This window comes from Carettochelys insculpta, chromosome 8 (assembly GCF_033958435.1).
Source record: "Carettochelys insculpta isolate YL-2023 chromosome 8, ASM3395843v1, whole genome shotgun sequence".
NCBI lineage: Eukaryota > Metazoa > Chordata > Testudines > Carettochelyidae > Carettochelys > Carettochelys insculpta.
This window is the reverse complement of record NC_134144.1, coordinates 2,907,456-2,921,522: the sequence shown is the minus strand read 5'-3', so window position 1 is coordinate 2,921,522 and position 14,067 is coordinate 2,907,456. Positions and strand designations below refer to the sequence as shown.

Below are 14,067 nucleotides of genomic sequence, written 5' to 3'. Positions count from 1 at the left end.
CACAGTAAGGCATACCACTTAAATAAGAACAGTAAAAAAAACAATGACAATGCACTGTTTATAAAGTTGAACCTCTCTAGTCCGACACTCTCTCTTCCAGGAACGTTCATGGTCCGGCATGATTTTAGTCAGCCAGGTATCCTCTTATCATGGATGTGGCCAAATTTCCAATGGTTCTCCACATTCTGTGCTGTTATGTAGCTCTAACTGACCCCTAAATGTCTTCCAAGAGCCCACTGAGCAGTGGAAGTGTTGGTAATGTGCTAGACAATACTGACCTCCCTTGGTTTGGAAAATTCTCTCGTCCAGCAAAGGTCAGGTTCTGTGGATGCCAGGCTAGAGAGGTTCAACATGTATATGATTTTAGGATAAAATGTTGACTGTGGCAGTGAGGTACTTTCAAAAAAAACTCTAAAGTGAGCTGGATTTATTATTCTTGTTGTTATTATCAATTATGCACTATTGGTTGAATGCTGATTGAACGCCATAACCTCCTCCCAAATGGCGGACACTCCCTCCAGTAATTTTGTCACATGTCTGTTGTGCAATATGGTGGAACAATACAGAATATGGGAGGGTGGTGGGTGAGCATATGACCTTGTGTGCACACATCTCCACACACACAATACCCGCTAGTCCAGTGGTACCTGCCATCATTGTACCAGACTTTCCAACCCTAACCATGGCCCCTCTTGGTTACTTCCATTCATTTACCTGTACAAAGGGCCATGCAACTTTTTACAAGGACTTTTATTTCTTTATTTCACTTTAAAACAAATGAATCCAGGCTCGAGAGGACGCCTGTTGTATGTGTGAGGGCGGGACCTTTCTTGCTTGCCTTCAAAATCTACTGTAGAAGCCTCACTGCTCTGAACTGTTTCCATTTTTAACCTGTCCTTGTGGCCACAAGGGACCCTGTGTGAAAACGCCACAAACTTTTACAAATGTTAACCAGGCAATCCTGGTTACAGAGCCCAGCCATTAATAATTTATAGCCAAAAAGACTTCATGTTTTAAATATATTTTAAAAAATTTTAGCCAGCACTTTAACTAAACTTTTTAACTGACTGTTAAAACTGACCAAAACAAAAAAGCAGTCAAGTAGCACTTTAAAAAGACTAACAAAATAACTTATTAGGTGAGCTTTCGTGGGACAGACCCACTTCTTCAGGCCATAGCCAGACCAGAACAGACTCAATATTTAAGGCACAAAGAACCAAAACAGTAATCAAAGTTTTTCTGATTTGTCTACTTTGATTACTGTTTTGGTTCTCTGTGCCTTAAATATTGAGTCTGTTCTGGTCTGGCTATGGTCTGAAGAAGTGGGTCTGTCACACGAAAGCTCACCCAATAAATTATTTTGTTAGTCTTTAAAGCGCTACTTGACTGCTTTTTTGTTTTGATAGTGTATAGACTAACACTGCTCCTTCTCTGTTACTATTAAAACTGACCATGCTTCTCAATGAATGGATGCAAATCAATAACCATCCCAATCCCTCAAGTAACATTTTAGTAAATTGTGCCGCTTGTACTTACAGTATTTCCTAAATAGGAAGAAAGGCAAAAAAAAGAGGAAGTACATTTGCTGGTACACATCAGTGTAGGAAGCACAGACCTCAAGCTCATTTTATGCTTCTGAGGATGAACCACATTATTTTGTCCATAGTAATGAACTAGTGCAGAGCCTTAACACTGGAAAAGGCTGGGGAGAACCAGAAAGCCACACACTCCAGGAGCACAAGGACATCTGCCTTCTTCTTTGTCTAGACAATAAAAAGGCACCTTTTCTAATTCCAAATATCGCTCATGCCTGCCCTGGCGACTTCTTTTAGGGGCTGTCCACAGGCTGTGCACTGGTCTAGGCAAGCCAGGGGGCCAGCTGAAAGCCTCCCTTTCCCTGGTGAATGCTGGCAGGTGAGAGCAGGGCAGCCTGGAGCGGCCAGCTCTCACGCCCTGGCATCCTGTTTTACGTCGAGGCTCCTGACGATTTCAGCCGAGTTCTTTGCCCCCTCCCCCATGCCCTGGGCGAAGTTTGGGGAGCCTTAGAGCGTCCCAGGCCGGCTGGGGGTGAGGGCTCCGGTCTCCCTCGCACGGAAGAAGCGCTGGCGCGGGCCGCAGACGGGGCATGGCTCAACAAACATCCCGCCCCGGTTCTCCCGAAGATTTGAGGGCCCGGGGGGGGAGTCGGGTCACCGGCAGCCTTTGACTGCGGCTGCTTTGCAGCGCCCTCCCGCCCCGGCGCCTCCGCACCCTCCAACTTTGGCTCTTCCCTGGCCACAGCCGCAGGGGCTCTCGCTGCAGCCGCCGCCCGGCGGAGCTCCCTCGCCGGGCAGTGCCCGCGGGAGAGCGGAGCGGAGCGGCGGCTGGTCCCCGCCGCGGGGGTCTGGTCTCCCCCAGCCGCAGGCTCCCGGACCCCGGGGCAGGGCTGGCCGCCCCCAACCCACGCACCTGCGCCGCCAAGTCCGGCAGCTGCAAGGGCGCGGGGCCGTCCGCGAGAGCAGCGCCCCGCCTGGGGTCCCCCGCCGCCCCCCGGCCCCACTTACGTCCTCTGCACCGGCTTCCTCCGCTTGCGCCCGGCGTACATCCTCCCGTCTGCCCGGAGCCGCCCGGCGGCGCCCCGGCTCAGCGCGCTGCGCCCAGGGCGCACCGGGGCCGTGCCAGCCCGGGGCGCATCCTCTCCGGGCTCCCCAGCCGCGCCCCCTGCCGGCCAGCGGCAGCGCCGCCGGGCAGCAGGAGGGAGGGGGCGGCAGGGCGCCCGCCGGGTCTGGCTGCCGCTGGCGGGGGAGCTCGGGGCCGCGGGGGGAGAGCGCAGCGCAGCGCAGCGCAGCGCCCCGCGGTAAGGGCTGGGGCCGGTCGGAGCCGGGGAGGTGGACAGCCGCCGTCTGAACTCCCCGCCCCGCTCTGCAGACAGTTTGGTGGGGCCCAGACGCCGCCCTCTCCCGCCACTCCCCGCCTCAGGCTCCCGGGGGAGGTTGGGAGCAGGCTCTGCGGTGGGGCAGGAGGAGGGCAGGGGGCAGACACTCCCAGGGAGTTGGGGTGCGGGGGGTTGGGGCAGGAGGAGGGCAGGGGGCAGGCTCTGCGGTGGGGCAGGAGGAGGGCAGGGGGCAGGCACTCCCAGGGAGTTGGGGTGCAGGGAGGTTGGGGCAGGAGGAGGGCAGGGGGCAGGCTCTGCGGTGGGGCAGGAGGAGGGCAGGGGGCAGGCACTCCGAGGGAGTTGGGGTGCGGGGGGGGTTGGGGCAGGAGGAGGGCAGGGGGCAGGCTCTGCGGTGAGGCAGGAGGAGGGCAGGGGGCAGGCACTCCCAGGGAGTTGGGGTGCGGGGGGTTGGGGCAGGAGGAGGGCAGGGGGCAGGAACTCCCAGGGAGTTGGGGTGCAGGGGGGTTGGGGCAGGCTCTGCAGTGGGGCAGGAGGTAACTTGGCCCGCCGGAGGCCACGTGTGTCCTAAGTAATGTTTAAAATGTCTTTAACAGGAAATTAATCCCATTCCTGGGCCTCTGCCCCAGTTTGGCTTTGAGAGGCTCTTGGGAAGGGATTTATGGCCCCTCCTTGACAACCCCCCACCCCATGTTCCACCTCAGACTGTACTGCACACCAAGGTCAAATCCTCTTTTCGTAGTCCAATTTTCCCCGATAGTCTCGCCCCTGGTTATTCAGCCTCTGCTGCACCTTCTGGCTCCCAAAAAACCTTTCCTCCCTATTTCCTCAGGATCCTCTTTGCTCCCAACTGTATCTTCCCTCTAGCTCTGTCTCCAGCTGGCCCATCGGCACAGAAACCTGACTCCAGGAATAACCTGACATGTCGGAAGTAGGGCTCATCCTGTTATCAGGGTTGGCTTCACCCCAGGCTTTCCAATCCCGGGGACAAAACACCATGTTACAGGACTGATTTGAGATGGGAACATTTCTTAAAGCCTTGCAAATTCTCAGAGGATAGGAAAACCATTTCCTGTCCAGCCCTGCCTAGTACTGGAATCCCTAAGACAGCAAAGCATGATTCCCCAAGGAAGTCTGTGGGCATCAGCTGGGCTTTGTCTGGTCCTTCAAACAACTGCTCATTTAAAATTACTGTTCACTTGTGCAGCTTCTTCTAGTCCTGCCTATTGCTGGGGGTGGTGGGGAGCACGATCGACCAACATACTTGTGCAGTGGCTGGAGAGATTTTGTTCAATGCGTACAAAGAAATGAAAGAATCCCCCTGGTTGGAAGATGGCAGCTTCTTACTCACACCTAGGCTATGTAGCAACACCACACAAGAGATTAGAACTAGAACAGAATATTGTATCCAGCTCTACCGGTAGGGCAGTTCAGGCAGAAAGAATACACTTACCTGGGTAGAACAGTCCATTTGTGGAAGTCACAGGGAATTGTTAGTGGACGCAACTGGTGAGGACCTCAGTTTCACAACTCACCTGAAAGAAATGCATGACTGAAAAAGACCAGCGTATGTGATGAGGAAAGTTCTGACTGGGAATGGGAGCAAATCCCTGACTAGAAGTGCTTTCAAGGGACAGAAAGCAGCCAAGGCTGAATTTCAGCCTTTCTTTCCTGGAAAAACTTGGAGACAGGTCTGGAGGTCTTGACAGCACCAGTGTACCACTGGTGCAGTACACTGTATAAACCGGATCCTAATGGTTTTTAACGTCCCATGATATTCTTAGCTAGTGTTCTCAGGGATAACAGGGATTTTCTTAGCCACTGAAATCTGACATTTCTTTGATCTTTCCAAACCATCCACCAGATCCAAGGTGATGGGAGGTGGCAGCAGCAGTGACTGCATCCTTCACATCTCATCACATGTGGGCTAATGTAAAGAGACACGACAGACACAACATGCTTGTGTTAGGGTACATCACATCACAGGAGAGCAAACAAGAACAAACAGTTAATCTGCAGTGAAGGATCTGAGATTCCAGAAAATTAACGACTCTAAAGCACTTAGCATCTGCTGCAGAGCCCCTGGAAGTAAAAACTCCCTCTCACTTCAATGGGCTGTTGAGCCATTGCTTGGATATTACAGCGATGGGGCAATATGAAGGATTTTACAGTACACGGCTATGCTCAAGACGTATGTTATTTCTGATAGAAACAAGGCAAATGAGGCCTAATGGATGTTGGCCCAGTAAAGGATACACGCTGGTGAGTAAGTCAAAATCCAATAAAATTTAAATCAAGTGCTCTGTAATGTCCAGATCTTTCCTGGACAGTTCACAGCTCTTTGGGCCTGATTCCAGTGCTCATGCAGAGCACCTCCGATCTAAAGACAAAAAATCACTCTGGCAAGTGTGAATGCACACAGGGGCATGCACAAAGAAGTGCAACAGGGGCATATGCCCTACCAGTCAGTGAGGGCATGGACCTCCTTAAAAGTAAATGAATTTCTCCAGGAACAAGTCAGGAAATGAGAGTTCCTAGGTGTAGGGAGAGCCAGGTCTTGAGGCAGCTCTGATGGGCACAGGAGTGATGGGGTAAGGGAGAAATGAGAGCCAGCTCCACCGGCTGCAGGAGGCACAGAAAGTGCCCCTCCAAAGTGGCCACATTTTTATTCCTGTGCAGACCCTATTCGCATTGTCCTGCAAAGATAAGAACTATGTCTCCCCGATATCTTCCCTTATCTACACCACAAGAATGTGGCCATACAACCAGTCCACAGGTTGTTGGAAAAACCATGTCTAATCTTAGGAGATAAGAGATACATGGCACGAAACTGCACTATACAGAAACTTGCCACCAGAACAGGAGTAGATAGTAAAGAAGTGGGCATGTAGCTATGTCCTGTGCCAATTGTACCTACCTCTGACAGGTCCCTTGACTGTCTTGCAACCTTTGTGTAGATTACACCAAAACAACCCCTCAGTGAGTTGAATTGTATTAAGTATGACTTCAGACTTGTATACTTAGCCTATGGTCATTCTCATAGCTTTATTTTTCTTTCATACTGTATGAAAAGTGTCCCTGCTCTTTGGGATGGCCAGTCTGTACTTTCCATGTTACATTGTGGAGACAGTTTGGGAGTTAACCTAGGTTGCAGCTGGCTAGAGCAATGGGCAGGTAGATTCCTGGGCTCATGCAAGGCACCTTTGATTTCAAACAGAATCTGGGTGGGCCTGGGGAGTGCTCCTTTGAGGAGCTGATTGCAGGACAGTGGGTTTGGCAAGTAAGCTCCCTGAACACAAGGAAAGGCTTTTGTCCACCCACTGTGCGGTGCAGGGCCAACGGTGCTCAGGGCTAATGAGCAACAGGATGGGCCTACAACTGAGCCATGGACAGGGTCATTCCTACAGGGTAGGGGGCTTAGGACAACCCCCACTCCACCCCATCTGCAAGGGGCACAGCCCAGGGAACTAGGGGGACACCTGGCCAGCCCCCGTGCACTCACCAGCAGAAGGGGAGCGATACAGCCCCCGCCCCTTCCACTCCCCCGGCTCCCAGCCGCATCACTCCGGGGAGGTTGGGGCCGTCCCACGCCTTCCGCAGAGTGATGCACTGGAGCTGGGTGGCTCCACTTCCCACGGCTCCTGGGGTGTGCGGGGGGGCAGGACCAGCTCCTCCAGCGGGCACCAGACCTCAGCTAGCGGCTAAGTCCCGCGCCCCGCACTGCCCCCCCCCCCCGACGGGAGAGCTCTGGCGAGGGGCGGCCGGAGGCGGCTCGCCCCCTCCAAGGGGTGCCCCGGTGCACCGCGAGCCTCCCGGCAGCGCCACAGTTGGGCGCCCCCTCGCCCTGGGAGCAGCCGTCTCTAAACCGGCCCGTGGGGAAACTGAGGCACGGGGAGACGAGCGCCACTTCCGAGCCCGCACGGGACTCGAAGCTGGCTCTCCACGAGGGCGCGCTCAGGAGTGCTCGGCCGAACAGGACGGCGGAAAAAGGCGACAGAGACCTCAACTTGTCCTCTCCACTCAGGCGCCCGCCGCAGCCACCTATGTGCCGGGCCCTCCGACGTCACCTCTGCGCCGTCAGCCGCTTAGGCCCTGCCTTGGGGTCCTTCGTCCGCTGGCGTCGCTCGCGGCGGAAGAGCGTCGGCTGGGTCTGGCTGCGCGATGGCCTTGCGGCTGGGGACGCTCGTCCGCCGGGGGGCTGCGGCCGGTGGGGGCCGCCCGGCGCTCGGGGCCCTGCGAGTGGTGAGGCGGGGGCGGGAGCGGGAGCCTCGTTCTCCCTGCTCGGCGGCAGGCGGCCGCCCGGCTCTGACGGGTCCTTGAGGCGGTGGCTGGGGGGATCGTGTGGGGAGACGTCCCCGCCCCGGGGGTCTGGTCCCTCCTGCGCCCCGCCCCGGGCACGAAGTCGGGGTGGGCTCGTTCCTCGGGCTGGGCTCAGCGCGCCGGTGCTGGGCGCGGTGGGGCCGTGGGGCGGGATGGCCCGGGAGTCCCGTCTGGCCCCTCACTGTGTGAGTCCTTGTGCGGGATTGACCACGTTTGACCTTTCACAAAAGCGGGCGCCGCTGAGAGGGAGGGTGTCTGTGTCTGTGTCTGTGTCTGCTCGCTCAGCTTGTATCGCACAGGGCAGGGGTAGCTCATGGGCTAGAGCATTGGCCTCCTCAACCCAGATTGTGAGCTCGGCCCTTGCGGGGGCCGATTAGGGATCTGGGGCAAATAGATTTAAAAAAAAAAAAAATCTGTCGGGGATGGTGATAGGTCCTGCTGTGAGTGCAGGGGACTGGAGGACTCCATGACCTCTCAAGGTCCCTTCCAGTTCTATGAGAGAGGTATATTTCCATATATTATACTGACACCTATAATGTATTACAGACATTATTGCACATCTATACAAGGTGAGTTGGTAGATACTGATGCACCCCCTCTCAGGGGTGTCCTCTGTTTTTCTTTTTGAGTATGGTAACCCTGTTTTTGTGTGCTTTACACGTTACCTCCATCAGCGTTTAGCCATAACCCCAGGGTGACATGTCGGGTAGGTGTCACCTCTTGCTGTCACAAGTGACTGAATGCTGTAGAAGTGATCCAACCCTTTTCAGAACCCTTTGTACAAGTAATGTTTCTTTCTCTTTCATGCACATGTGAGCTTAATTCATATTCTAATCTGGAATTCATAACAAATTCAAAGACATTCCTTGCACTTACTGAGAACTTTGCTATATATTACACGTAATTATTGGTGGATTACTTGGGAGAGGAAAAATATTAGTTTGGCATAGGTCTGGGAGTCAAGAAATCTGATTTCTGCTCTTTTTTCTGAGACAGATTTCTTTTGACAAATAATTTCACATCCCTGACAGTTTTTTAAACTGAAGACCTTGATATGCTACTTTGATACTGTCCTAAAGGTCTGAGGCTTGATTCATGTGTTTGAAAGGTGCTTACAATACCTCCCACCCAAAGTTACCTAAAGTACTATTTTTTTCTTGTATTGTTAGAGTGTAGCCTGAGCTCTACATTTAGGAGCTCAGTTTTGCAAAACTCTTCATTTGTACTACTCTAAATACACAGGCTTTTTGTTTATTCTTTATTATGATTGATCATGATGAAAACAACGTGTGTTGGTGTTTTACTAACATCTGGGTGGGAGCAGGGAGGAGGGAGCTGCTCACTGTGGACACGCAGAGCATTATGAGACTGAGTTGATCACTTCAGTTTAAATGTAAATCTCTAAAAGCGGACATGTTTATTGCATAGAATGTGATTACTTACATATCAGTAGCGTAGCACTGGAGCTCATATTAAATGGATCAGAAACTGTTTAAGTGCCATATTACAAAGTAATTGTGCATTGGATATTGCCCTCCAATAAGAGTATTTTTAGTGGGATACTGCTAAGGCTGTTCCATTAATGTTTTTAATAATCAGGAGAAATTTGAAATAATTGTTGGTAAAGTTTACAGGTGTTCAGGTTTGTCAAATGGTAAATGATGGGGATTATGTGTCAGTTATACAGAGTAATGTAGATTACTTGGAAAGGTGGGCTCAGTCAGAAAAAAACATGTTAAAACAGCCACATGAAGTGGTGCACTTCTAGAGCAGGCCTCACTTTTGGTCCCAACAGTTAGCAGCCCCACCCTCCACAGCTGTCTAATGTAATCCAAACCAGTGGAAATTCTGGTTATGTTCATATCGAAAAAAATCCTTTCACCATGTGTAAGAAAACAAGTATGAAGAATGTAAAAACTTTATTAATGAGTATATAAATGTGAACATACAAGTAACTTTCATATCCAGCATTCTGCCATCCAGAGCACTCAAATAACCACTGTTTTAACCCCAAGTAAATTTGAGTTACATTTTCCATAACCACAATATAGTGAAAGTAAATACAAATAAATGCAGCAAATACAGTGTAAGTTTACAGTATATAATACTTCTGGTGTTGGTAAATAAAGTACTCTGCATACATTTTTTGTTTTTCTTAATATCTAACCTTGTTTTTCTTTAGTGCTTTGCACTGCTAGGTATACCTCTGTATTATCCAGAATATTTGAATGTCTGGCAACCTCCTGGTCCCAGGACTGCCATATATGAAAGAGTTTACTTTACATACATAAAAATAGTTACATAGTTCAACATGCTTAATGAGATGGATGAGCCTGAGACCCAGCAGCCAATTGTGCTGTGCCCAACCTTATGAAATTTGGCACACACCCCCAAGAGGCCCCACCCCCCCCAACACACTTTGCTTACCCCTGCCCTAGAAACATCTACACTTACAGACCAGATTTACAAGATACAGGATACTGTATCCTGGAATGCATTGATTCTGAAAAGTGTTCATGGATCACAGTAGATAACCAGTTAAACATGCTCCCAGTGAGCTGCTACAGCTCATAGTAAATATGGTCCTTTGATGTATAGTCAGGAATAGCAAATGGGAATATGGAGGTAGTAGTACTTCAGTATGTAGTACTGTTGATGGCATTACTGGAATGCTGTGTCCAGTCCTGATGCCCATGCTTCAAAGGGGAAATGAAAAGATGAGAATGGTTTTGAATAAGAATTCCAAGAGTGGTCAGAGATCTGGAAACGTACCTTACAACAAGAGACTAAAGAAGCTCAACCTATTCAGTTTACCCAAAGGAAGGTCAAGCAGTGACTGCTGGTGGGAACTTGGAGAAGCAGTTTTTATTAATAGATGGTCCTTTAATGTTACAGAGAAGGGCACATAAGGAGATACAGTGACTGCCAGTTGGAGCTTGACAATTTTGGAGTAGATCGTAGATATATATAACATTAATAGTAAATGATCTCTTAAAACAAGTCATTAAAGATTTTAAGTACGTTAGACCAGGGATATCAATCATTTACTGCTGGCCATGTTCTCTTTTGTAGTAATGCATTCAATCACTTTAAATCACGTGTGTGGGGTTTTTTTTTTTTTTTAAACTGGGTTTCTATTTCTTCACTTCCTGGGTTATGCAACAAATTTAATCATTTAATACATTCTTATTCTACAATCAAGTCTTCAGGGCTGTTGGTTGTACTCTCGGGGACCTGATTAGGACCTGTTCTTCTAAAAATGTAAATTCTCCAAGTTGGGAATGTGGCCTTTGTGTTAGTTGCTGTACAAATCATAGGCAGTAATCTTGATTGGGGCCTCTGGGCCATTGTATTAATATAAGTAATATATTAAAATCAACAACTTGAATTCATTGGTTTGTTGTGTTTTCTTGCAGGCAAAATTTCATGTGAGCTCTCCACAGAACCTGCGGTATGGCTGGTTGGCATATATGCTGGGAGAGAGATCTACTAAAAAGTTCAATAAATACAGCAAAATCTTTACTGTGGATGGCAACTTAGCTTCTGGGAAGGGCAAGCTTGCACAACAAATAGCGGAAAAGCTTGGTATGGTTGTTTTTTTTTTTTTTGTCCCCTTACTATTTTGTGGAATATGATGACACATTATTGCAGTCCTTGTACAAGGAAAAGCACTCCTTCATTGAGTACTAGTAGATTGGGGTGGCTCAGGTAGTTCTTTGCTGCTACGATTAGATTAACGTTATGATTTGATCAACAATGAGAATACCAAGTATATAGGAAACTGGAATTTCTGGATGACACATTTTCCAAATGCGTGGACAATTGTAGGGCTGTTGGTGGAAGAAATCCCAAGCAAGTCAGTGGGAGTTTTGAGTAGTTTGTCTTAGGTTACATTGCCGTAAAAGTTCCCACAGAATTAGGGTGACATTATAACAAAGGGGGTCCTGGAAACAGCTGGTCAGAATAACAGTTTAGTGGCCCTATTTGAAGATGGAAATAAAAACTGAAGGTTTTTAACATGGCCGTGCATATCTAATCACAAGGGCATGGTGAATGCACTGGAGAACGTTGTGGACTAATACCGTGTTCACAACTTGTAGAGATGAGTTGTTCGTGCCTGTAAATAAAGTAGTTTCACTTTAATCTACACTGTTCTTAAAAATAATTAACATGAATAGGAAATGTCTACTTTAATTATCTTGATTCCTTTTTTTCCCGCCCCCCTCAGGCATGCAGTATTTCCCAGAAGCAGATATCCATTATTTGGACAAGGTCACAGGAGATGGAACACTACTGCCTGAGAAATTTAATGGCCTTTGTAATCTAGAAAAATTTTACAATGATCCTAAATGTCCTGATGGGAATTCATATCGTCTCCAAGCCTGGTTGTACAGCAATCGTGTTTTGCAGTATGCCGATGCACTGGAGCTCCTCCTGTCTACTGGTTAAGTATGGCTTCTGAACTAACTGGCACATTTGGGTTCTAGAGTTAATTCAAATGCCTAAGACTCCTTTATTAGTGTAGCCAATCTCCATGCTGTATTTTAAAATCTAGTATCTCATTAGTGCATTTTTAATAGTCCTTTTAGTAGTGTTTAATTCAGAAGGTTTCTCATTTTTTTATTAAAACCCCCTTACTAGTGCTAGTATTAGAAACACTTCATTCAGAATATAAGCTATGCTGGTTTTCATTATGCCCATCTAAAAGGCATCATGCTCTGACGAAGAACTTCATTAGCTCTCTGAGTGAGGGCAGAGTTACCTATCAGGTCACATGGGCAGAATTTTCTAGAGGCAACTGGACTTAGAAATGTTAACGTGGCTTGTTTGAATATAATCAATAAGATGACACAGTTAAAATCAAAGTCCAAAAATACATAACTCAAATTGTAGAGCCATCTCTCAGGATAAAAATGCACATTGTCCTGGGAGAATCCGTTCCTGTGGACACCTTGTGAGTAAGCCACATTGATCTGGAAACTTGAAGTGTTGCGGGAGGAGTGGCTTTTTTGTGATAGCCCTGCAATCTTGACCTAGAATGTAAAAGTTAAGTGGTGGTGTTTCTGCACGCACATTGCCAAGAATACAGGTTCTGTGATAAAGTGTAAACCAGAAAAAAAATCTGTCTTCCTCTTCTGTAGCTGTATCAAATTTGCCTCATTATCAGAGAGAAAAGTTAGCAAACTTTTATAGTCAGTGTGAAGTCAACAAATGAGATGAACAGATTTGGTTAAGTAAGATGTTGCTATTTCTATAGCCCCTTTTGTTTGCGGTTCAAACAGCAGTGTTAACGCAGCTGCCTGGCACATGCTGTGGTTGTTATGTGTGTTTCTAGGGTAGCCCTCACTGTTATATCTGGGTACCCTTCTTGCACTTTAGATGTGAGAGCATTGTCGTATAAGGAGGAACAATAGCATCCTTGCCCTCACTTTAACAAACTACATTTATGACAGTTCAGACACCAGATGGAGTCTCCTCATTATGTATTGCTCACTAGAAGGCATCTGGATATTACAGTGATAGATATGGGATAAAAATGTGAATAGAACTGATCAGTAGGTATGTTCAGTAGTTCTAGAGAAGTACGTTCCTTTGAACATACACCTGGTATTGGGTTGAGGGGTGAAGTCTCCTCTCTTTTTTGGTACACCAACTTGCTCAGAGAAGAGCATATTTCAAGGTGATATAATGAGAAGAGCCAGGCTGTTGCTTGTTCTCTAATATTATTTGATGTTGTTGCAACATAGTTTTATTGAGCCTTTCATGGTAAATTCCAGTTTATAATCCTAGGAAAAGGTGTGGTGATGGAACGCTCCGTCTACAGTGACTTTGTGTTCATGGAGGCGATGTTTAGACAAGAATACATCCACAAACGATGTAAGTCACTATCAGCATTACAAATAAAGTTTCTTTTTGCAAGCTGTGAGGAATATCTTAGCCGTCTAAACAGTGGGAAATGCGGTAAGTATGAATCCTTAATGTCTAAAGGAATCGTTGAACCAATGGGCCATCCCAGTGACCTGTGTACCAAAGAGCTCTCTAGCTGCCAACCTCTTTTTTTCGGTGCTTCTGTTTTACTACTTAAGTGTTAACATTGTTGCACACAAGTTCTTCCACTCGGTTATGTTCTTTTCCCTCATTCAGGAACATCTGCGGAAATTTTTCTGTTCCTTGCAACTCTCTCTCTAATTCCATGCTTGCTGTGTCTCATGAGAACCAGAGGACCAGGTTATTACCTAATCTCTGGCTTCATAGCATCATGCAGGACAGCTGATGAAGGCCAATTCCAAGTAGTAGGCTAGCCTTCTGGTGACAGTGCTTAAAGGTATTCTTAACAAGTCAAATAAACTTGCTTTTACAGTCTTTTTAGTGGTTACCCAAGGTTCTTAATCTGTGATGTGGTATTCTTCTACGTTGCTTTGTTCACTTCTTGTCACGACATCTGCATGTATATCGGGAACAGTTTTTCTGTGGTTATTTCCTTAGTCTTGCTTGGATTCAGTGATACCATAATATATATTTTTTATGAGATCCAAATTTGTTTTTCTGGAAAAGTCCCTCAGCAAATCTGTGGGGGAAGGAGGCAGAGTAGGAGAAAGAGCTGACACGAGAGAGATACAGTATGGGATTATTAAATGCATATTGTCACACAGCTGAGAATAAAACTGAGAGGGGTTCCTGGCTCCCAGTTCTCCACCTGGTGCACTTGATCATGCTGCTTCTGGTACCAGCCTTGCCCTGATGGAATTATTGAGATGCTTTCACTCAGATGATGAACTTAATGAGAACTTTTGGTATAAAATAAGGATTTATGCATTGGAAGGGACAGAGACTTGCATGATTTGGTTGACTGTGAGCTGCCAGCCTGGTGTGGC

At 47.9% G+C, this 14,067-nt stretch overlaps 2 protein-coding genes across 3 annotated transcripts in view; one reads left to right on the top strand and one right to left on the bottom strand.

Annotated features, from left to right (window-relative positions):
* LOC142017121 (aryl hydrocarbon receptor-like) overlaps nucleotides 1–2,816 on the bottom strand; it is a 90,404-nt gene extending 87,588 nt beyond the window's left edge. For both annotated transcript variants that reach the window (XM_075001780.1, XM_075001779.1), the window contains exon 1: nucleotides 2,544–2,816. In XM_075001780.1, the coding sequence (XP_074857881.1) occupies nucleotides 2,544–2,584 (41 nt within the window). In that variant the 5' untranslated portion in view covers nucleotides 2,585–2,816. The remainder of the gene's footprint in view (nucleotides 1–2,543) is intronic.
* Nucleotides 2,817–6,958: 4,142 nt separating this feature from the next.
* NDUFA10 (NADH:ubiquinone oxidoreductase subunit A10) overlaps nucleotides 6,959–14,067 on the top strand; it is a 49,629-nt gene continuing 42,520 nt past the window's right edge. The window contains exons 1-4 of the mRNA XM_075001781.1: nucleotides 6,959–7,114; nucleotides 10,609–10,777; nucleotides 11,421–11,636; nucleotides 12,983–13,069. Of these exons, the coding sequence (XP_074857882.1) occupies nucleotides 7,034–7,114; nucleotides 10,609–10,777; nucleotides 11,421–11,636; nucleotides 12,983–13,069 (553 nt within the window). The 5' untranslated portion in view covers nucleotides 6,959–7,033. The remainder of the gene's footprint in view (nucleotides 7,115–10,608; nucleotides 10,778–11,420; nucleotides 11,637–12,982; nucleotides 13,070–14,067) is intronic.